Source organism: Malaclemys terrapin, chromosome 14 (assembly GCF_027887155.1).
Source record: "Malaclemys terrapin pileata isolate rMalTer1 chromosome 14, rMalTer1.hap1, whole genome shotgun sequence".
Classification (NCBI taxonomy): domain Eukaryota; kingdom Metazoa; phylum Chordata; order Testudines; family Emydidae; genus Malaclemys; species Malaclemys terrapin.
Genome location: NC_071518.1, coordinates 11,175,037 through 11,199,026, shown reverse-complemented (window position 1 = coordinate 11,199,026; position 23,990 = coordinate 11,175,037). Strand labels below are relative to the sequence as shown.

Genomic DNA, 23,990 nt, shown 5'->3' with positions numbered 1-23,990 from the left:
TTTGAAATCAACTTATTTTTATAGATTCAGAGAATGATTGAGGTAAATCTGAAATCCTGGCTTCATATTATGGAGTTAAACAGCTTATCGGACCAAGCATGTATCACCAAATTAATGGATATTGCTGAGGAAGACGTGCAATAGAAAAGTAGGGTATATTCTTTAGTCATAGCTTGGCATGGAGTTTGACTTACACCTGTTTGAGACTTTCGTCTTGGTCTCTCTCACAATTATTTATCGAATTTCAAGAAACATTCAAAAGAAATGCATTGTCATGATAAGCTGAGATGGCTCTCAACCAGACCTTTACATGATCTTCTTTCATATCCCATGATATAGGATTGCATTTGCGCTAGAGACTGATCACATTCATGACAACTTCTTGAATTCTGAGATTTTCCTTACATTTTAAAGTTCTTCTTCACGCAGCGCACAGTCAACTTGTGGAACTCCTTACCTGAGAAGGTTGTGAAGGCTAGGACTATAACAGAGTTTAAAAGAGAACTGGATAAATTCATGGTGGTTAAGTCCATTAATAGCTATTAGCCAGGACGGGTAAGGAATGGTGTCCCTAGCCTCTGTCTGTCAGAGGATGGAGATGGATGGCAGGAGAGAGATCACTTGATCATTGCCTGTTAGGTTCACTCCCTCTGGGGCACCTGGTATTGGCCACTGTCGGTAGACAGGATACTGGGCTAGATGGACCTTTGGTCTGACCCGGTACGGCCTTTCTTATGTTCTTATGTTTTTATACTTTGTTGAGATGTTTTGGGATCCACTATCTATATAAAATCAGTGGATTTCAAGTTTAGTGAGAGCTATTATATTTAAACTCCTTGAAGCTAAAGCACAGCAATGGACATTGTGTCAGTGAAATTAAATTCCAGCTTGAAAAGAAATTTTACTGCTTTAAATCTAGTTAACATGGAGTCTGCAATGAGAGTAAAATGCCAGCTTTTTTATGGATCAACATATAGAAATTCAGTTTTTCCAGGATAGGTGTCACTCTCATAATAGTGATGTGCTTGTAAAACCATATGTTCTATAGCTGACAGCTGCAAGAAATACAGGCCTTTTTAAAGCAACAGAGAGTCCTGTGGCACCTTTAAGACTAACAGATGTATTGGAGCATAAGCTTTCGTGGGTGAATGCCCACTTCGTCGGATGCCTTTTTAAAGCTCTCACTTGGTACAACAATAGTTCACCTTTCAAAAGTGTCTAAGGTAACACTGCACAAATAGCATGCTTGACAGCTTCTATTCAACAAACATGAACTTAGTACAGTAGACATGTATCAGGTCAGCAATGAAATGCATTAAACGGAGTTCTGTGGAGATGTTTTCCCACACTGCCCAATTCAAGTTATCACTTTTAAGAGTATTGAATTCAGATACATAGAAGCTTACACTCATGGCAATTTAGTTAAGTATTGGACAGAGTTTTCAGTGACTCAGTCACTGAGGGTGAAGTCAGTGAAATCTGAAATTCCAAAGTAAGATATTGCAATACATTATTTTAAAGTTTAGATAAAAAACATCATTTCCTTATGACTGAACTGTCTGTGATAGACATTTTCTCTTCATAGCGGAAATACTAGAGTGTGCAAATACCTCTCTTTTCATAATTATGCACAAAGCTGAAAGAACCAATTAAGTCCTTCTTCACCCAAGGAGAAATTGTCTTTCAATCAAACCGAGAACACATTCTGAAAAAAATATAATCCTTTGCATCAATTTATTACCACTACTCTTAGTCCTTTAGTAGCTTAAATAGGCAATGAACCCGTTCAAATCACTGTTGCCAAGGAGTTCAAGTAGAAGAGCATATTCAAATCAAGTCCTTTCTAAAGCTCATGGACAGTTTTATTAGACATATTGTGCCAACCTATACACAACATAAAATTATAAGAGGAAAGCAGATTAACAATAATTCCAACAATGAAAGGAATACAACAGGATTCTCTGGTCAAAGCTTATTAGCCAAATCAGTTTACACACCACGAGGCAGAACAAACCGAACTCATTTTCTTCTCTCTCACCCCTTTCACCTGCATGCTATTTACAGTATTTTCTTAGGTGATTACAAAATCCAGACATTAGGATTCTGCAGTGTCTAAATAAAAATGTGCTTTAGTTTTACTTCTACTTTCCCATTAAATGTGAGCAGCTATCATTTTATTGGCAACCTCCTTTGATATTACTGCAGTTGATATGGAGAGGAACTCCCTAACCTGGTTTTAGTTATTAGGAACCTGGTTAGAATCCTGCTTGCTTTTAATTAACTTGGCTGAGGAAAACTGTATGCCCATGCAACACCTCAGACTACCCCTAGATCATTTAAACTGCACAGACAAATGAGGCTGCAGAATTTGGAGGCAATGCAGAGAAGATACCCTGGACACTCCATTCCAATTTAAGAACTTGCAGCTATTCTAGGCAAGGCTCCCGCATGATAATTCAAGAGTTTAGAGAGAGCACAGGAGCCGAAGATTTAAAGAGAGCATACTGTGGTCAAGTAGTACTAAGTGACAACTTGAGTAACAGATTCCAGTGGACTAGGACTTTAAATTGATGAGCAGTGACACAAATGAAATGAAGTTGGGGCAAATGGCTGTCTTTAATAGCATCTGTTCCTACATACAATATAAAGGCAAAACTTGTATGGAAATTAATGAAGTGTGTCCTTTAGTACTGGAAGTTATCGTCTAAAGGGCTGCTAGAGAAATTGGGCTATCTAGATTGTGAATGAAAACTAATCTCTTGTGTTTAATGAGCTAAATTATGGAGGACATGGGTCACATTACTTAATAAGTAGTTTGGGATGATATTGCCCACAGAATTTTTCAAGTTCCCATGAGGGCAGAGTTAGAGCTATGATAGTGTCAAAGAGTTTACTACACAATCGCCACTCATCGTTTGAAACAGCACAGTGCACATTTAGGCACCAATAGAAAATTTTCAGCACAAGTAAATTTCAGATTATCTCTATTTTAAAAGGCAGATTGAAGCAATAATCCAAAAAAGGAAAAGTTACCAATTTTTGTAGTTTAAGAGTGTATAGTTGCCACAACATTGTTTACAGAGATCTACAGCCCGTTAACCTACTCCCAAAGGGCAAGATTCTGATCTCTTATTCATGGTGAGTAATACCTTTATTATGTGAGCAGTCCCATTGAACACAAAGGAGCTATTTGTGGAGTAAAATACCTTGAATAAGGCTATTATCAGAAGGAAGTTATCAGAATCTGGCCCAAAATCCTTGAGTCAGACGTCTGTGTCATCACGAAGGAGGCCATTCCTTAGTTTATTTTCATAGTGGAGTAATATTACAATCTTATCTGTCCTCATTTTGGTGCAATTAAAACTTGTGCAAATTATGTACAGTGAATTAATATGAAAAATATTCCTGTCCATTTTGCTTAATCTTTGTGTGATTTATTTACAAGTAAACCAAGATACACCACCAAACAGGAGAATGGTTGAACAAACTTACAAAAAAAATTCCTATATACACTATATCCCAAAATACACTGTAACAAAATTGCTTGCATTGGATAGTATGTATTGTTTATTGCAAACAAGGCCAAAGAACCTGCCTGGAGTAGCTGTTGTCCCCTCACTAAACCTCTGACAGCAAGGAAGGAGGAAATCAACATACGGATGGAACCAGATCTCACCAGGTTTCCTAGCTTGAACTCATTTTCAGGAGGAGATCACACTTTTTTATTAGCTTTAATTAAAATATGTACTTATAAACTAAAAGTTTGAAGTACTGGTGCCTTTTATTGTGAACTAGTGTCTTACTATTTTGAAACATGAGAATGAAATTAAATGAGCAGGGTTTTTAAAGTAACCACAAATTATGTATGGTATGTACAGCTGAAACAGACTAACCAAAAGTTCTTTCTATATTTTAACTTTCAGTACTATTGTAATGATTTCACATAATTTATGGCATCTTAAAGACATATGAAGTCAAAAGAATGTCAATGGAAGAGTCCCACACTCATCTATTGCCAATGTATCATGAATTAAAACTATTCCACTAATATTTCATATCTGAAGGACTTCAAGACCCAATAGGATTGTCACATAAAGGCTCAGACCTTTCATTCTCAATTACAGTTCTACCGACACCACTTTACAGAAGTGGCCCTTGACCATTTAAATACAAATGGATATTTATTAGTTCTTAAATGGGAGTGCCTCTTCACATCTTAATGCAAGTGCTGACACATTAATTTTTGTCCAGCAGAACATCATGTTCTGACATGGCATTATACTCACCCTGCTAGTAAAAAACACTGAAAACTAAGACTGTACTTAAGATATTTTGTTGCGATTTATAAATCACAGCCATTTTTAAAAATTTTCTGTTGATTAAATGATCGAATTGAAAATCAGATTTATCCAAATATTTTGCATGTACTAGAAATATAAGTAACATCTAGGGACTACAACTAAAACTAGTTGGACAAAAAAAAAAACTAGCAGTTTGCTTTCTATACTTGATTAATTGCTTAGTCAATTTCACCATTTCCCTTCAGTGGTCTTTCAGAGTAGGTTAATGTTCTTATCAGCCTTAATTTTGATCCCAATACCTTCTATGTTACTAGTCCATTTCAAGTTTATGCAGTTTTAAATTTAACATTTTTATTTCTGAAGCTATTTAAAAATTCTAGTAGAAAGGAAATTCTATTAAAGGAAAGGAGATGAATGAATTTAGTTGTTTCAATGAATTCTAAAGCAACAGATTCCATGCAAAGATTCAAATGTGATGTTTCAACAACCTGAGATGAAGATATTTCATTCAATGTGTAATAGGGCAAGCCACTGTTTTGCTCATTAAGATCCAATATTTAAATTTATTCTTTGTCTCAGTGAAAACAATTGAAATTAAATTGACTTTTTATGTCTTGATATAGAAATACTTCTGCATGCAACACTGATTTAGAGTAAAACCACCAACTGGGAAAATAATTTAGCAATGATATAGCATACAGCAGATGCATTATTTAGTTTCTGAATATAGAGGATGACCCTTCTACATTTAAGATTTATTGCATAGCCAATGAAAATGTAAAGAGTTTTTCAAGTGGGTGATCTCAAGTTTCTACTTGCTTGAAAAAATGAAGGACCTCTGAGCCACTTCACAGAAATGTTCTAGATTATATATCTAGATAGTGCTGGTTGATCCATATTAAAAATATAGAAGTCTAACAGCAGATCTCATTGAAATCCCAGCAACTGTTTAAATTTTCAACTCTCCACACAGTGGGTGTCAGGCACTCTGCATTTTCTTATCACTTTAAATATGCCTAGAGCACCTACTTTCAAACAGACTGAACCATCTGCCTTCTGGTTGGCCGGAATATGGTAAATTTAGTGCATGTGTGACAGATGGGAGGAAGAACAGCTCATGGTTGTTCTGCCTGAAGGGGAGATGTCACTCTATGACGAAATAATATTCTCGCTAATATACTGACACTCAATTCCCACACACAACTTGTTTTATATTTCAAAACTCTTACTTCTTTGTGACACTCTTTGAGCAGACTGATAACTCGATTACATTCTTCACTGTGCAGGTGAGGAGACAAGTCTGGATGCATCTTGAGTTAAGGGTAGCTTGTGCAGTTCATGGACTACAATTTGAAAAATGTTCCACCTGCAAATATTAACATATGAAAGTACATCTTAAAGTCTAACACATTTCCATTTAGGAAGTCCTTGCAGTTCACTAATTGAAATAACTTAATTTTAATCAAAACCAGAACATAATGACATCCCAAATTGTTTATTTAGGTTATAATTTGATATAACAAAGTACGTAGTTAAAAATGAAAATGCAGCATATGCCTCTGCCTTTCTGTTATTCATTTATGGACTGCCTACATGATTAAAGTTAAGCACACACTTAAGAGCTTTGTGGGATCAAGGTCCTCTATGTGTTTCATGTATCAAAGGGGTAGCCATGTTAGTCTGGATCTGTAAAAGCAGCAAAGAGTCCTGTGGCACCTTATAGACTAACAGACGTATAGGAGCATGAGCTTTCGTGGGTGAATACCCACTTCTTCACATGCATCCGAAGAAGTGGGTATTCACCCACGAAAGCTCATGCTCCTATACGTCTGTTAGTCTATAAGGTGCCACAGGACTCTTTGCTGCTTTTATGTGTTTCATGACATTTGGGAGTTGTTGAAGATGAAATCATCTTTCTCCTTGCTGCTGTCCGTTCCTCCTCCATTTTCTAGCTTCTTTAGTGGAAGGTAAAAACTAAAACTATGATCTATTTTCACTATACGTCCACTACCCATGTGGGTATAGGGCAGTATACATGTCACCTGGTATTCTGGTATTTCTACAGTACTTCGAATCACTGGCTTTTTTATTTGTGCCTAGGTATCTGAGTTAAAATGCAAAATTTAATTAACTGATCTTGACTGACTGGAGACGGTGGTGGAGAAAAGGGTCAAATTTCAAGTAGCTAAGTTACACTGATATGGTTTGGAAGCATGTCCCTGTACTTCACTCAGAATTTTGGCTATGCAACAACCACTGCTTTAAGAGGAATCACAAAATAAAGCCTTATGCAATATTTTTAAAATTCATCCCAAGGGGTTAACAAACCCACAAGCAGAAAAATTAAGGCTGAACAGTCATCCTTAATAACTATTGTATCTGGAAGTTTTGCAGTGCATATGGTATTTCAGATAGTAGTGTCCTTCAGAAAGCAACATCGTCTTTGTCTTGATCCTGCAAAGAAATCCATAATCCTGTTTCGATTACACTGGGTCCAGTCCTACATTGTGCTGAGCACCTTCAATTCCAATGAAATCACTGGATGTTAACCAAGTAAAAATACTATCCCTTTAGAGAGATTAGAGGAAGACAGTGGTGGGATATATTGGGGTGCAGGAGGAAATCAGTGCATAATACTAGAGAATGGCACACAGCGACACTGGGGGGGGCATAAATGGGAGAAGAAAAGACAAAGAAACTGAAGAAGAGGTAGAGAACACAACGTGAGGAAAGAGAAAAAGCCAGTTATGGTGGTATCAATCCAGCACCTTTTAATCATTTCACAGATAGACTTTTATCTATTTTATTCAAAGATTTAAAAGTATCTGAAGAAAGATTAGTGAGCAAAACCACACACTCCAGAAGCGTGCTAGCATATCAAAATAGAAATGAGCTTTACCCTTTGGTGGACACAGACACATTCTGATTTTGTTTAGCAACTACAGTACTACAAAAATGTACTTGGTGATTAAGAAAAAAAATCACGTCCCAAAAATAAAATACTGTGTATACAATTTAAAATTTCTTGTTAATTATAAAATAGTTAAAGAAATCTTATTAAGGCTAAACTTTAGGTTTTGTCTAAAGTGCTGTAACAAAATCTAATATTAATACAAATGCTCAGTGATTAATTTTAATTTAATGAACAGTTTTGGGAAGGGGATTTAGATATTACCCCAAACCGTTTGCAATCCAGATGAACAGTGTCACGCTAACAAAAATAACAGTAACAATCAGCTTTTTTGTTTAGAGTTAGAGTGCAAACTAAATAGCAAAATGATTAACACGAATTATATTTGTAAGCTTTTCAGCTCAAACCATTCCCGTTAACATAGCTATCGGAGGTGGATTAACTATGCCAACGGGAGAAGTTCTCCTGTCAGCATAGCAGTGTCTTCTCTAAAGCGCTACAGTAGCTCATAGTTTTAAGTGTAGACCTGTCCTAATAAAAGGGTTGCTCTAAAATATTTATCTTATCTTATTAGCTAAAAGTGGCTTCTCTATTAGTTACTAAAATTACAAAGAGAGTTAATATATTACATTTGACTACAAGTTATGTTTATAACTTGGCACTTAGCAGCACTTTTTTTCTTCAAATTGCTTTATATCAAAAAACCTCAATTTTTAGAGGCTAAAGTTTGCAGCAAGTAGTAAATATCAAGATCATATTTGCTACATAAATGTGTATAATAGGAAAAAAGATAAGACTTTTAGAGAGGTTACATGAAAGGATACTAGCTCCACTCCAAGACATGTAATCATCTGAGTTCATCTTTGACAAATCCCCAAAACAACAGGGAAACTAAAAATAGAAACACACAGTGAATTAGCAGGTAGCAAGTGTCATTAAAGTGGTAACTAAGGGCTTGTCAACACTACGCAGCTTTTAAAGACAAGGCTGTGTCGACACAGCCTTGTTGCTAAAAGTCAGCATGTGTAAATGCTCTTTGTCAGCACTTTTGCCAACAAAATAATTCTAGCCCCGCGAGCAGTGTTAAGCTATGTCGGCAGGAGAGCGCTCCTGCCGACAAAGCTGCGTTCACACTGCCACTTGCGTCGGCAAAACTTTTGTCTTTCGCGGGGAGGCTTTTTTAAGTACCTGTGAAGGACAAAAGTTGTCTCAACAATTTTGCAGTGTAGACATACCCTAAGCGTCATTATCATCTACCATATTTGCACAACACACTTTGATTAAAGGTGATCTAAATAGTTGACATACTGAATTCAAATACATAATCCACTGACTGAAGCTCTCTATTTAAAAAAATATTTCATTGCTTATTAGAATGATCTGGCCTGTAGAATGCTACAAGGAAATACAAATTAGATCAGGGGTCGGCAACCTTTCAGAAGTAGTGTGCCGAGTCTTCATTTATTCACTCTAATTTAAGGTTTCGCATGCCAGTAATACATTTTAATGTTTTTAGGAGGTCTCTTTCTATAAGTCTATAATATATAGCTAAACTATTGCTGTATGTAAAGTAAAAAAGGTTTTTAAAATGTTTAAGAAGCTTCATTTAAAATTAAATTAAAATGCAGAGCCCCCCCCGACTGGTGGCCAGGACCCGGGCAGTGTGAGTGCCACTGAAAATCAGCTCGCGTGCCGCCTTCGCCGTGTCTACCCCTGAATTAGATCATCCCCATTCTAGAAAGAGGCTTTCATGTCACTTCACATCTTAAGTAATAAATGTTGAGATAACTGCTGTTCCTACTGCACACTATTCAACAGCCAGAAATGTGGCAAGGCACATGAAGCTAAACTAAACTTATGTCTACACTACAAACGTCTGCTGGCATAGTTACATCAACTGGGGATGTGAAGAGGTTTTGATCCCTGACATAGCTGTGCTGGCAGAAGGCCCTAGTATAGACACAGTTATACTGGCAAAACTATACTTGTACTAGTATAGCTTGTTTTGTTTGGGGATAACAATATAAGCTATACCAGTGAAAGTGCAGCTTTGCAAATACAACTGCGTCTGCACTAGGAGGGCTTTGCTGTATAGCATATCAGTATAGGTACACCATTGAACTGCTCCATGAAGAGACGTGGCCTAACACTGAAGATAAATAATCTGTTATGAGAGGGGCCCTCTGTGACCCTAAGAGCATCCCAATGCCACAGGGCAAGGGGCTTCCTGGTATGTAGCAATGCGTCTCAGCTGGCCTGCCCACCTTTGTGTGCACCCCACACACTGTTGTCATGATATTTATTTAGAAGGTGTCTTGTATCACAAACTAGTAACTCACTAATAACTAGAATATACTCAAACTAGTAACTCACTGATCATTAGTATTCTTGCATGGTGTATGTACAGTTGACATGTAAAAAGCTATACAGATGTGCTGGAAAATATGTCCCTCAAATGTATTTGGCAGACAGCGCCTAATCCCAGTGGGTCCTAGACAAAGCAATGTTGTTTTGCAGGCTTGACTACAGTCTCCAATGTGAATGAAGATATGACCTCAGACAATGAAAAGCACATTCACATGCAAGGTAAAAAAAAGCCATCAGGCAAGCAAGTGGGGGAAGATGACCACTTAATCTCAATGGGGTTGGTGATTGCACTCACAAGAAGCCTTCCTGCCTCGTGGAACAGGATCAGTAAACTCTGGGAAGATATAAGCAAAGGCAAAAGTCATTTTATCCTTCACCTTTCAGACAAAGTAACCAAGTGCTTTGGTCTCTGCATTGGATCCTGGCTAAAGACTGGTCAGCCAGGCTGGAAGAATGACTATGGTGAGAAAACTATTTTGAATGAAAGACTCAGGGCCGGTGCAACCCATTAGGCAACCTAGGCAGTCTCCTAGGGCACTACAATTTGGGGGCAGCGACCGCGGTGGTATTTCGGTTGTGGGACCTTCCGCTGCCTCTGTGGGGGGCAGCATTTCGGGGTGGGACCTTCCGCTGCCTAGGGCGGCAGAAAAGATGGCGGCGCTCCTGGGAAGACTAATATATTAAATCACATTTTAGTCTAGTTATTTGTAACCATTTCTATCCTTACTCCTTCTACTTAGTACCATTTAAATCTATGTTCTAGTGTTAATAAATTTGTTTTACTTTTACTATACACCAACTCAGTGCTGTGTATTTCAAATGGAGGCTGTGTTAATCTCAGTTAAGCTAACAGGCTGCTGTGTACTGTCACTTTAAAAGAGCAGCAAACTTGAGAAGGTTTTGTGAGTGCTACCATGAGAGGGAGCTGAGCACAGCAGAGAAATGCTTTTGGGGACAATTCTGGGTTACAAGGGTTAGTGAGATCCCCCTGCAAAGGGTAATGGAGCAGTGGAAGCCAGAGTGAGACTTTCTTGCTTGTATGGTGGCTGTTGGTGACATGGCTGTGAGCCACAGCTGTACAGCATTTAAGGCACCCAGAGTTGCAAGACTGAACCCCTTACTGGCCTGGGTGAATCCCAAAGCATCACACCTTCCACATCAGGGTTAGATTTGCTGAGTAAGTGCCTGACCCTGCAATCAGTTCTTCAAAGAACTCCACATAGGAATAAACATATATACAAGAGTAACTGTTGACAGCAGTTGGGACTGAAGGGAATATTGCAAGTTATCAGGGCTAGTCTACACTGGCAACGTTAAAGCGTTGCCGCAGCAGTTCTTTAATGTGGCTTCTGTAGTCGCAACAGAGTGCTTGGAGAGAGCTCTCCCAGCGCTCTAAAAAAACCCCACCCCCATAAGAGGCGTAGCTACAAGCGCTGATGCACTCTCTGCACTGGTGCTTTACAGCGCTGAAACTTGCTGCGCTCAGAGGGGTGTTTTTTCACACCCCTGAGCACTGTAAATTGCCAGTGTAGACAAGCCCTCACTATAGTTAGAATAGCTACCTCAGAGTTACCTAAGAGCTTTGGCATCTGATGTTGTTACTAACCTTCCCTTCACAAGCAATTACTCAGAACAAAAACTTGTTAACTTGTCTTTAATGTAAGAGGCTGTGCTTAACTAAGGAGGCAACTTAATTGGGACATCTCCCGGAGAAACAGTACTGCCTAATGAAATAAATAGCAATGACTTCTGCCAGAAGCAAGAACTCCACTTAATGAGGATCCATTCAACCAATGGCAAGGAGTTAATACCTGGTGAATCACCCTTTAATAGAAATTCTAAAATCCAGTTCCTATTAGAAATTGTCATAAAAATAGAGGGACATGAGGTCAAAAGTCGTTTTTCAACATCGCCTTCCTTAGCTATGTCACTACCATTACCTTTGATTAAAACTGAAAGGATCTTCAAAAATCAAATACTATTAATCATTCATGTTTTGTTTATTTTTGGTACTTCACTCCCTTGGACAATGAAAACACAATGGTCAGTTTCACTGTAAGTTACTCACATTGCAATAGCCACACTTGGGGCACAAACAACTCATTTTTATGTTTAAAGCCAACCCCTTCCATCACTATAGAACAAAATATTTTAATTGAAATTCTCTTCATTCAAGTTTTTGAAATTTTCTTTTTGAAAGCCACACAGAAAAGCTGAATTTTGGGCCCAAAAGTATCTAGCAGTGTCCCTTTCAGGAGGAAGGAAAGAGTCAGTATTTTGTACAATGTGGTATTTTATTTAATTTTTAGTTGTCATTTTAAGAAATAATCTCTCCTCTCACAGAGGCCAGTCACTTAGATCTTGTTTAAAAACTAAGCTTTCCCCTGCTTAGAATGGCAGAGAATTCTACAACTTTTCAGCCCCAATAGGTATCATGAGTGAGAATGCTAGTGTAAACCACGCTCCAGGCAACCACTGCTGTTCTAACCACTGTATCATCAACGCTGACATTTTAAGCACCATTAAATGACAGTTAGACTTTCAGGTTAAACAACAGTGCTTAAAATGATGATGTTCAGCTAAAGTCCTGTCTGCAGTAGTGATCCCGCTATTTCTACCAACTGTGCAACTGAACTGGTGATGGGAAGTTCGGGGCCAGAAAGATTAGACACTCTCAATCAAGCCAATACACTGCCCAGCAGGGACTCTAAGCCTTAAAGACATGTCTACACAGCAAAGAAAAATCCACCAACTGACTCAGGATCCCGGGATTCAGGCTGCAGCGCTGTTTCACTGCTGTGTAAACTTCCAAGCTTGAGCTGGAGCCTGGGCCTCCCACCCCGCAGGGTCCTAGAGCCCAGAAGTTTACACAGCAATAAAACAGCCCCACAGCCCAACCCTCAGGAGCTCGAGTCAGCTAGCATGGGCCAGCCATGGGTGTCTCAGTGGTGTGTAGACGTACCCTAACAGTCTATAATGCTCACAGAATAAATTTACACAAATCCAAGCAACATGGAAGCCTCTTAATTTTCCAGCCTCTGAAATAGTCTCCCTGTTGCCACAATGAGAAAAAAACCCAGTTACCTACCTTTCTTAACTGTTGTTCTTCTAGATGTGTTGCTCATGTCCATTCCACGTTAGGTGTGTGCACGCTGCATGTACCACTGATGGAAATTTTCCCCCTAGTGGTATCCATAGGGTCGGCTCTGGCGCCCTCTGGAGTGCTGTGCTCATGCGCCATTATATGAAGCGCCACCAGCCCTACACCTTCTCAGTTCCTTTTTGCTGTCAGCTCCAATGGCAAGTAGGAGGTTGGATCATGGAATGGACATGAGCAACATATCTCAAAGAACAACAGTTACAAAAGGTAGGTAACCATTTTTTCCTCTTCGAGAGCTTGCTCATATCGATTCCATGTTAGGTGACTCACAAGCAGTATCCCTGGAGGTGGGCTCGGAGTTCATGGTCTTGCGTCTTGCAGCACTGCTCTACCAAAACTTGAGTCATCCTGTGCCTGCTGTGTAATGGCATAATGGGACGCATACGGAGGTGGGGCACACATACCTAACATGGAATCAACATGAGCAAGCCCTTGAAGAATACACCTCTACCCCAATATAACGCGACCCGATATAACATGAATTCGGATATAACCGGTAAAGCAGTGCTCCCGGGGGGAGAGGGGGAGGGCGGGGCTGCGCACTCCAGCAGATCAAACCAAATTCGATATATCGCGGTTCCACCTATAAGGCGGTAAGATTTTTTGGCTCCCGAAGACAGCGTTATATCGGGGTAGAGGTGTATTTACATTCTTTGAAGTGTTTTAAACAGTCCTCTACATTAATATAATTGTGGTATTTTCTTTCAAGCCCCTCCTCCACATTACTGTGTGGAAGTCTAATACTACACTATACTCCTAATGCAGCAAAATTTGAACTAAACAAATTGCTAAATGTTCCTTTCCGAAAATTAACAAGTGAACCTAAAACTGCAGATGACAAACCCAGTATCTGCATCCAACTAAGGCCAGGTCTACACTATAAATTTACAATGGTATAACTACAGTATAACGGTATGAAAAATCCACACCCCTGAGTGTCGTAGTTATACCAACCTAACCCCCTGTGTAGACAACTGAGTTGACAGGATGGCTTCTCCTATTGACATAGCTACCCGCCTCTCGCGGAAGTGGAGTACCTACACCAAAGAGAGAAGTCCTCCCGCCGGAGTAGGTATCGTCTTCATTGAAGCGCTGCACCAGTGCAGCTGTTACACTGCAGCCTTTATGTGTAGACATGCCCTAAGTGATTCAAGTAAGAACTCTGCCATGCCACTACCAATTTTTGGTTGCACACCATAGTAAGTCAGTGTAACTCTACTTTGTAGAGCCCTGCGTGGACATATATAAAGTGGATATTTGTGGATTTGCAAGGCTCTACTAATTTGTCCATGGATTTTCCTCATAGCATTAGCTAACATTTTTGAGTGCTCTTCAGTGATTATGTATTACTACAATAGGTGTAAGACTGACTGGTGGTGTGTGTCAGTGGTTTGATAATCAGCTTGCAGTCTCAGTCAGTCTTCTGCCAGTGGTGTCATCTTGATCAGTTCTCTCAGGTCTTGCCTACACTACAAAGTTTTGTCAGGAGGTGTACACACTACAAAGCTATTTTTGGCGGAAAAATCCTGCTGTTTTGCTGACAAAATAAAAATACCTCAACCAGAGACATAAAGCCTTTTGCGACAAAGCGTTGTTGTAGACACCGTTTGTCTGACAGAACTGGCTTCCACCAATATCCCACAATGCTGTGACCGCTCTGCTCACTGTTTTGATCTCTGCTGCCCTGCAGGAATGCACCTATTACCCCCCACCCCCGTCCCGATTTTTCACACTTGCTGTCTGGTCACCCTAAGGGGGGCTGACTTGGGGGAGTGTCCCCCTCCTCCTTCCTCAGAATACGTCAGTCAGCCTGCTGTCTCCCCCAACCTAGATACACCACTCTCCTCTCCCACCCCCCACCTCCTTCAATTGAAAAAGCAGATGATAATCTAGTAGGATGCCCCTGGAAGGATGGGATTGAGAAACCTGCATCATGTGACACTGTCCCTGCCTCAGGGAGGCATTGCAAACCCTTCCCAAAGCACCCTGCGGCCAGTTGTATAGTGGGATAGGTACCACAGCACACTGCTCTCTGTGTCGATGCAAGAGCTGCTAGTGTGGATGCACTCTGCCGACACAAGGAACTAGTGTGGACATGCAACAGCGGTATAATTAAAGTGCTTTTATTAAAGCAGCATAACTTTTGCCAACAAAACTTTGCAGTGTAGACAAGGCCTCAGAAATAGAAAGCACTGACTAACATTCCAATGAAGTAAACAGAACAACAGAAGGGAGGGAAGCATGACAATAGAAAGGTCATTTCCATTCTTCATTTAGAATGGATTAGTAGTGTAATTCATATAAAGAAACTATTTTCATATGAAGTGAGAAAAGGCACTGATAGCATAAACAGATGTCTGTTCAAAGCTACATTTCCTCAAGTAAGTCTTCTAGTGCCCAGATCTTATTCACGAGTTGTTCCATTGAGTTCACCTAGGATTTACAGAATACATAATCACTCAGCTTTGTAACATTAGTCCTCTTTAAATTATCTCTTATCAGATAATGTTCAGTCATTAACTTACCAAATAAAGTCGTGTTCAGCCAAAGTAAGAAAACTGTTAGATTAATCATTCCTGAAAAACATTTAGATAGCCCTGACACAATGAACTCTTTAAATGGGAGAAGACTAACCAGATACCCTCAGTGTAACGTATTTCATGATAGACCACAACATGAGTATGCTTGCAGTTCATCATTTTTACATTCTTCAAAGCTTAGTCAGCAATCTCAAATTGCATTGTTGACTATGTGTACCAAGTTAACATATTTATAATATGGGTAAAGCCACCTCAAATGATGGATGGAAGACTTAATTAGCATCTGTTAAATGCTTTGAGATACTTGAATGACTGGTGCTTTAAATGCTAAGTATTATTTATGTTCACGAGTAAGCCTATGAGAGATGAGGAGCTGATGATTTCAAGGTGGATGTGACAGACCTACATGTGAGAAAATGCACAATGACTGGTGGTCAGGAATACTATGTGACAGGAGAAATTTCAAGAGTAACAAAGGAAGCATTGGGGGAAGGTTGCTAGTTTCCTTGTAAAAACCCTAAAAAGTTATTCTAAGATAGTAAATAACTTGTCAGTAGTGAACAAATCAATGTAGGTAGAATTTTAACACAGGTGAAAACTTACTAAGATATTAAGAATGGAGTGATGCTGAAAGAATTTTTAGCAGTGAATGTTTGGAAAGAACTTTTTTATATGTATAAATTGCTCTGGGAGATCTATTAACAGAAATGCTGGATAAAGAATATCAAGGGAAACAAGCAATTGCTCTGAAAGAAATATTAGCAGTAAAGCACAAGGATAATATTAGGAAAGTAGAGCAATTGCTCTGGGAGAAAAATGGGTTTTAAAATGCTAGGCAAACACCATTAAGATCTGAAGTGATTATTTGGAGAGATGTATAAAAGATGAAGTCTGTGTATTTATTTAGAGACGCTAGTATATTTCATCATGGGGCAGCACTAACTGCTGAGACAGGACACAAATTGGTAAGCTCCTAGGATTTCTCTTTAAGAATCTTGCTAATCTTGTTAATTTTCCATATTTCTCTCTCCATATTTGGCAACCACAATACAGATAATATTTGTGTAATGAGTTTGGTGGAGAATGCCAAAAGGAGCTAAAGATAAACACTAACAGGTCAGTTTCCTCCCAACTTTCTGAACGAGCTTTTAATGGAACAGACTGAATCAAAAATGACCATGCAGGTAGCAATGCTTTTTACTGAATGCTCAGTTAGATAAGATGAGGGAGATGGGAAAAGAAGAGGTCATATTTGGGAATCTCAAAGCTAAGGCAGGTACTCTGAAAAGCTATCATCCTTGACGGATGACATACTATCTCTAGCCTCAAAGATACAGCCCATGCTCCAAAAATCTGAATCACTCTTAAGGTCCACAATTTTCTTTGCCATAATTTAGCAATTCTGGGTATTACTTGCTCTAAATAAATTGTCCCTACATAGGCCCACCAGAGGGAACCAAGTGGAAGGATGTAACCTGCTTTATGGAGATTTGGGTATCTGAGATGTTAAATTTTAACACAACACACTATCCAATATGTGCAGGAGGTATTCAAAATCCCAATGAGAAGCAAACAGGGAGAGGGGGAAGGTAAAATAAGGACATCTTTGTTTCAGTTAAGAGACAGGACTGACTGTGCAAGAGATCCATCTGATTTATCGGACTTCTCTTTTTAGACATCTTCCTATAACAACATGAGTCTGGCTCCGTAAGCCAAAATACACTATTTTAAAAAAAAAATTAAAAATCTAGTAAAAAATTGTGGTCCTATATTCCAGCAAATTCAGTATCATGTGACCAGAACTCCTTTTTTTAGGATGCTGGTTCTGCAGAAAAGCTCCTGAACAGAATAATGAAAAAAGTCAAGGCAAACAAGACTAATCAGAAGTTGTAGTCTCAGGAGGATAATGACTGCTTCAAAAAATACATAGTGATTCAAGTTTAATTTTAAACGGGACAGAAAACTATTAGAAACAGACTATTTACAGAGAAAGACTATGAGAGGTATTAATTTTTAAAAATTAGTTGTACTGTAGTAGCATCGAGAATTCCCAGACAGGGTCTGGGCGCCATTGTGCTAGACACAAAGACACCCCCTGCCTCCAACGGCTTTTAAATCTTGGAGTCAAGAGGAGACCGACAGTTGAACTAAACAGAAACAGGGTGCGAATGAGTAGGAGGATGAGATAACAAAATTAACAGTTTATAAAACTAGAACTTTAAGTTCGCCACTTGCCCAACCAATGCAAGTAGTGATTTGCAGGCATCACGGCAGAGGTAGACTTTAAGTAAGGGTTTAGAACAGGGGTTGGCAACGTTCAGCACGCGGCTCACCAGGGTAAGCACCCTAGCGGGCCGGGCCAGTTTATTTACCTGCTGACGCGGCAGGTTTGGCCGATCGCGGCCCCCACTGGACGCGGTTCGCTGTCCTGAGCCAATGGGGGCGGCGGGAAGCAGCATGGGCCGAGGGATGTGCTGGTCGCGGCTTCCCACCGCTCCCATTGGCCCCGGATGGCGAACCGCGGCGAGAGGGGGCCGCGATTGGCCGAACCTGCCACGTCAGCAGGTAAATAAACTCGCCCGGCCCGCTAGGGTGCTTACCCTGGCGAGCCGCGTGCCGAACATTGCCGACCCCTGGTTTAGAAAAAGGTGATAACTTAATGAGTTTTGAATGGAAGTTCTTCCCATGCATAGAGATCTACAGGGGAGAAAAACAGGTGGGCAATCAAAAATGCCATTGCTGGCAAAGCAAAAATGGAGGCTAATGGCTCAATAAATTAGTAATCTGGTAGATAGGGCCAGGGTAAATGGTGAAGGGCCTTAAATGAAAAGTCAAGGAGCTATTATTTGATGCAATGGAGAGAAGGCCATGGATAGACAAACAAGTTAGGAAGATGATCCTAACAGTATTCTGAATGGAGTTCAGTGAAGCCAGTGTTAAGGCCAGCTGGACAGAGAGAAAATGCCAAATCTTTTAAATGCTGTATCATTACAAGTAGCAAGACATAGTCACACTAAATTGTTCCCTTCTTGGAAGTTTCCAAACAAGATAGCAATCTTTAATTAAGAGCAAGAAGCTATTTGAAACTTGATTCAAAACACAGTTCATGGACAGTAAGCATAGCTTATTAACAGTTCTAACAGGGAATTTCTCATTCTTCAATTGATTATATTTTAATTATTAATCATCAAATTACAATGGCATGAGTGTCAGTGCTTTTGCCTTTTTTCAAGCTGTAAATTGTTAGGGTTTGGAATTAAATGATGAGGTAGTAATACCGACAAAACATGTGATCCAAGATTATAAAAATTAAAGAAACCTGTGTATAACTGAACACTAAAAGAAAAAATGCATACTGCTCTTCCCTAGTTGGCATATCCTAGAGAGTGATTAAGTAGTCAGAGATGGAGAAAGATGCCAAAAATAATAATAAATAATAATAATCTATTTAGGCTCCCATAAAGCACCCATCACTATAGTGTTTGAGAGCCTTGGAGCTTAACGCACTAGGGCCTTTTTCAGGGAAAATAGGATTCCATTAGAAAATGTATTTACTAGGGGTATGGCAGGGTGCCACTCCCCTTCCAGTCTGGGTGTGCCACCATGCCTCAGTTTCCCATCCTTCTGGGCTCTAGAAATATTCATATCCCAACCACAGGTGATTCATTTAACATTCTTCCCCTGAAGAAGTGAGGTTCTTACCCACGAAAGCTTATGTTCCCAATACTTCCGTTAGTCTTAAAGGTGCCACAGGACCCTCTGTTGCTTTTTACAGATTCAGACTAACACGGCTACCCCTCTGATTCTTTTAGTTACTATTTTATTCGCCTCCACTTATGTCCACAGAGAACTTGAGCTTGACTGTTCCCTGAGCTTCAAGAAGAGATTTAAAATTGTGTCAAGCTCATATCTTCAACTTCAAGATATTCAAGAACACTACATAAATTTTACTCTTGACTTACTTGAGAAAGGGAGAAGTTTTATAATACAGCATTATTATTAAATTTATCTTTACCTCCTTACAGGAAAAATAGAGTAGTCTTCAACGCCTCTGGGACTGTCCATTAACCCTTTTTTGCCAAAGAAAACCCAAATTCAGAAATCCCTCTGAATATATTTTTTTCAAAATTCCAATTATTAATATCTTCATTTAAAGTCGTAAGAGAAAAATAGAGACGAGCCCCTATAGCAACAATCCTGAAACATATAGGTATATTAAGCTCATAAAGACCTCCCCATAAAAAGTTTTCTTGATTTTTCCAGGTTGCCAAGAAATGAATTATATCTATTCTTTGTATTCAGTTCAACAAAACAAATATTGAAACAATGTTGTGTTAAAAAGAAACCTGCAAGTGTAGGGAAGTTCAGGATAAGATACTAAATGCCCAAAATATAGACAAAAAAACATAACATAAATAGGCAGATTTGTAGTCCCCAAATATTGGACCAAGTAACTGAGCATCCTGCCAACTGCTACACTCTCCCTGCTAGGGTAGAGGGCAAGAAACCAGAAAACTAGGTTGGATCTGCATTTCCATCTGGTCCCCATCCAGACCCCAACATGGAGCCAGAAGCAATCCGAGCCAGGTGTTAGGGGGAAGAAGACCAGGAGATCTGGTTCCTTCACTTTCCAGACCCAAATATGGGTTTGAGGAGCAACAGGAACCTAGAGAACTCCTTCCCTCCCTCCCCAGACATCTTCATAAGACCAGACACAGCTACGTAGGATGAAAGCAGAGGTGCCAACTTTCTAATTTCCCCGGGGATGCTCGACCTCTGCTCTACACTAGGCCCTGTCCCCAACTCCATCCCTTCTCCCAAGACCCCACCCCCACCTTGCCTCTTCCCATCCTCAAAAGCAGCTTAGAAGTTAGCAGGTCTTATTTCAGTACTGCCGCTGTTAGGCAGACATGCACCCAGAGGGAGATGGCCATAAGTGTGTTTGATATTGCTGCTCATGGGCCACCTATCTGCCCTTGCTGACCCTTATAACATCAGCAGGGAAACAGAAAAAAACTATGTGAATCGTAAAAAACAAACAACAACAACAACAAAAATCTACTGAGGACATGCTGTTTAAAAGAATACCCTAAAAAACTTGCATTTAAAAAAAAAATCTATTTAGAAAATTCAGGTTGACAGTATCCTTTAACCTTTAATCAAAAGGTAGAAAATGCCCTATGACACCTAAATAAAATGTTTACTATTCCCGCATAATAGGTAATTCCCATTGATACTTAAAGGGAAGCTCTCAGGTTAAAATATAGTTTTAAAAAGCATTACTATTAAAAACACTTAAATTTTAAGTAGTATTTTTAGTATCACTGACACTGTTTGTTCAGCTATTTTCCATTGATTAATCTATTTTAACTGTCCAACCTCAGCAAGTTTCACTTTGTTCTAGTGCATGAGAAACATGTTTCCATATTTGGATGGAAGGCACTGAAGAAGAATGTTCAAATCCAGATAAAACTGCTTTCCTTGATTCTCCTGCCACCCACACATACTTCATGAAAATATTTGTTAATAGTAGGCATTGTGATGCCTTTTCCCCTAAACTTTCTGACACTGTCTGTATAAACATGTTGCACACACATATTAAGGAAACATAGGGCCCTTATGATATTCCTCAATTTTGGAGATAGAGGAAAGCCTAAGGGGTTTAATTCTGCACTTGATTTATTTTCACCTCAGGGAAACCCTTGCATTTATACAGATTCTACCTTAAAACCTGCCTCCATGTTTTTCATCTAGCATAACACAAAAATCAGCACCGAGTTTAAACATCTCAGCTGACTCATAGTACATTTTTATTATATCTGAGCTCCATGTGTTATTAGATTGTTTGATCATCAATCCTGCTTTTAAAGCATTTGCAATATACTTTACAAAAAGGATAAGGATGTCCACATGGTGGCGTAGTAGCCATGAAAAGTAAGAACTAATGATGACTCTAGAAAGAGAGTGAAGCTAACCAAATTACCTATGGAAGTGCAAAACAGATTGGTCAGGGTTTGTTTTTTGAGTTTTCACTAACAATACTGTTTGGCTTTCTAGCACTGTTTTTATTAACTTTAATTAACGTGTTCATTATGTTATACACAACTTTAAAGACAAAAAAAATAGATTTTGGACCTAAACTACTTGTTAGTATTACTTTAAAACACTTATGTCAAGAATGCAAAGTTGTAGATGATATTAACTGTTAATTTTCCTACAAATTACTAAAAAAAATATAACAATGGATATGTGCTTGAAAACGTCATAAATGCAGCCAGTAATTAAGTTTCCATTCAAGTAACATTGACTCATTTCCCAGAGAACTCAAAGTTAAGGACAATCTGCCCTAGCACAGCATACCCATATCACTGAAAGTTATGTCAGAATATATAAACATCACACTATTCTATTATACTGAGACACCATATTAGGCAAATTAAGAATAACCCCTACATTTTCCAGCAAATGCACTATATTACAGTTAATTTATGTGTTGTATTGGGATACATCTGTGAAAGCTGGGTTGCATACATCTTATACATTAGGCTAGGGTAGGGGTGGGCAAACTACGGCCCGTGGGCTAGATCCAGCCTGTCAGGGCTTTGGATCTGGCCTGCGGGATTGCCACCCCCGTGGCGCCGTGGGGCTAAGGCAGGCTCCCTGGCCCCACGCCGCTCCCGGAAGTGGCCACCACCATGCCCCTGCAGCCCCTGGGGGAGGGGGAGTGACAGAGGGCTCCGCGCGCAGCCCTCGCCTGAGGGTACCTCCCCCGCAGCTCCCATTGGCCGGGAACAGGGACACCACGGCCAATGGGAACTTCGGGGGAGGTACCCACAGGTGAGGGCTGCGCACAGAGCCCTCTGCCCCTCCACACACACACACACATGTCCCCAGGGGTGTGGTGGTGGCCGCTTCCAGGAGCAGCGCGGGGCCAGGGAGCCTCCCTTAGCCCCACTGTGCACCACTGCCACCCCAAAGCCGCTCAAAGTAAGCAGCGCCAGGCCGGAGCCCACACCCCAAACCTCTCCTGCATCCCGCACCCCAACCTCCTGCCACACCCCTCCTTCACCCCAACCCCCTGCTCTGAGCTCCCTCCCGCACTCCCTCCTGTACCCCAACCCCTTGTCCTGAGCCCCTTCCTGCACACTGCACCCCCTCGCACACCCCCTCCTGCACCCCAACCCCCGGCCCCAACCCTACATTCATGGCCCTGCATGCAATTTCCCCACCCAAATGTGTCCCTCGGGCCAAAAAGTTTGCCCACCCTGGACTAGGACATACTAAGGACGTACTGTTTCTACTGAACACCATAAGTTTTAAACATACCGACAAATGTTTGCGGCTTTATTTACTACTATAGTAGATTATCAAATCAAACTGCAAGGGTGTATTTTCATCAATTCTGCTGACAGGTGTTTTACCAGGCCATTCTCTACTTGTCAAGATGCATTCATTAGATCAGAACCACAGAAAGATGACAGTTCATGTAATGGAATTTTTTTTCCTTGAATGCTTTCAACATTTTATTGCCACATTCAATGAATCATGCTTTGGAAATCAATGTTGTATAACACAAGTTTATTGCAGCTAGCTCTCTCTCTCTCTTTGTAGTCACTCTTATGCACATTCTTTTGTGAGACTATTTTTTCCTCTAATTGTCAAGTAATCCTTGGAGACAGAAAATGGTTTGTTAAATTTGTTGACACCCACATTAGTGACATACCATGCCCCAATAGGAATGCAAACCACTGTAGAATGAAGAGACCCCAGGGATGGGCTCGGCATAGGAACATAAACAGAAGAAAAGGTACACAGAGGAGGGGGCTGGCCAGTTTGGGTAGACTGCTCCCATATTTTAAGGCTTAAGCTGTACGATAAACCAGGGTAGACAATAGATGGACAGTAGGCCAAAGCCGAACCGCCAGATGCTTTTGAACAGACCGCATCTTTTTTATTTACTTATTAATTTAATTTAATGCTGGAGCGGGTGACATGGCAGTGAGGTGAAGCACAGTACAGATCAGGGATCATCAACTATTTTTTGTCACGGTCCAAATTTCTTGGTCAAGATATAGGCAAGGTCCAGACTCCAAGAGAAACCTTCTTCACACAGCAGATAAACCTGCAGCCTGCCCGGACCCCTAGCTAAAGAAGAAAGGAGGGTTTGTTTGTTTTGCGGCAGGGGCCCCCTTTTCTCCTGTGGGAGGGGCCTGGAGAGATTCAGTCTCCCCTGTTCGAGGGGTCAACCCTCTTTACTTGCGTGTGCCTGGGCACATGGGGGTGTCTATCCCCATCAGATGGGGGAGTGAGCCCCTTCTCCTCCCCGTGAGAGAATGGAAGGGGTTAATGTGCCCCCCTCCCCTCCAAGCCCCCCATGCTCTGACCGGTGCGCATGCAGGGGGGGGGGGGCACCCACGTCTCCCGTGTCTATGAAAGTAGAACTGGAGGGGAGTGAACACCTCGGGGGGGGGGGAGAAGAGGAGCCAGCGCCCCTGAGTCAGAGGGGAAGGGGAGTTAACAGGCGGGAGTCAGGGCGGCTGGCCCCTCCCCTCTCAGCCTCGTTTCACTTACTCCAATCCCGGGGAGAAGAAAACTCCGTCAGGAGAAAAAGCCGGGCCCCAGCGACAGCCACTTTTCACCTCAGGACTGACAACAAGTGCAACCCAGCTAGGGGCGGGGGAAGCGGTCATGACCCGGAAATAGATGGGACT

The 23,990-nt window shown here is 40.6% G+C and overlaps 1 protein-coding gene across 2 annotated transcripts in view; it reads right to left on the bottom strand.

Moving 5' to 3' along the window:
- Positions 1–23,979, bottom strand: part of CMC2 (C-X9-C motif containing 2) — a 40,636-nt gene extending 16,657 nt beyond the window's left edge. Inside the window, exons 1-3 of one of the 2 annotated variants that reach the window (XM_054048628.1) lie at positions 23,851–23,979; positions 8,037–8,103; positions 5,531–5,601 (exon numbers count right to left, since the gene is read on the bottom strand). In XM_054048628.1, the coding sequence (XP_053904603.1) occupies positions 5,531–5,601; positions 8,037–8,073 (108 nt within the window). In that variant the 5' untranslated portion in view covers positions 8,074–8,103; positions 23,851–23,979. Of the gene's footprint in view, positions 1–5,530; positions 5,668–8,036; positions 8,104–23,850 lie in introns of both variants that reach the window. The other variant, XM_054048629.1, reaches the window with a different exon arrangement.
- Between the last annotated feature and the right edge of the window lie 11 nt (positions 23,980–23,990).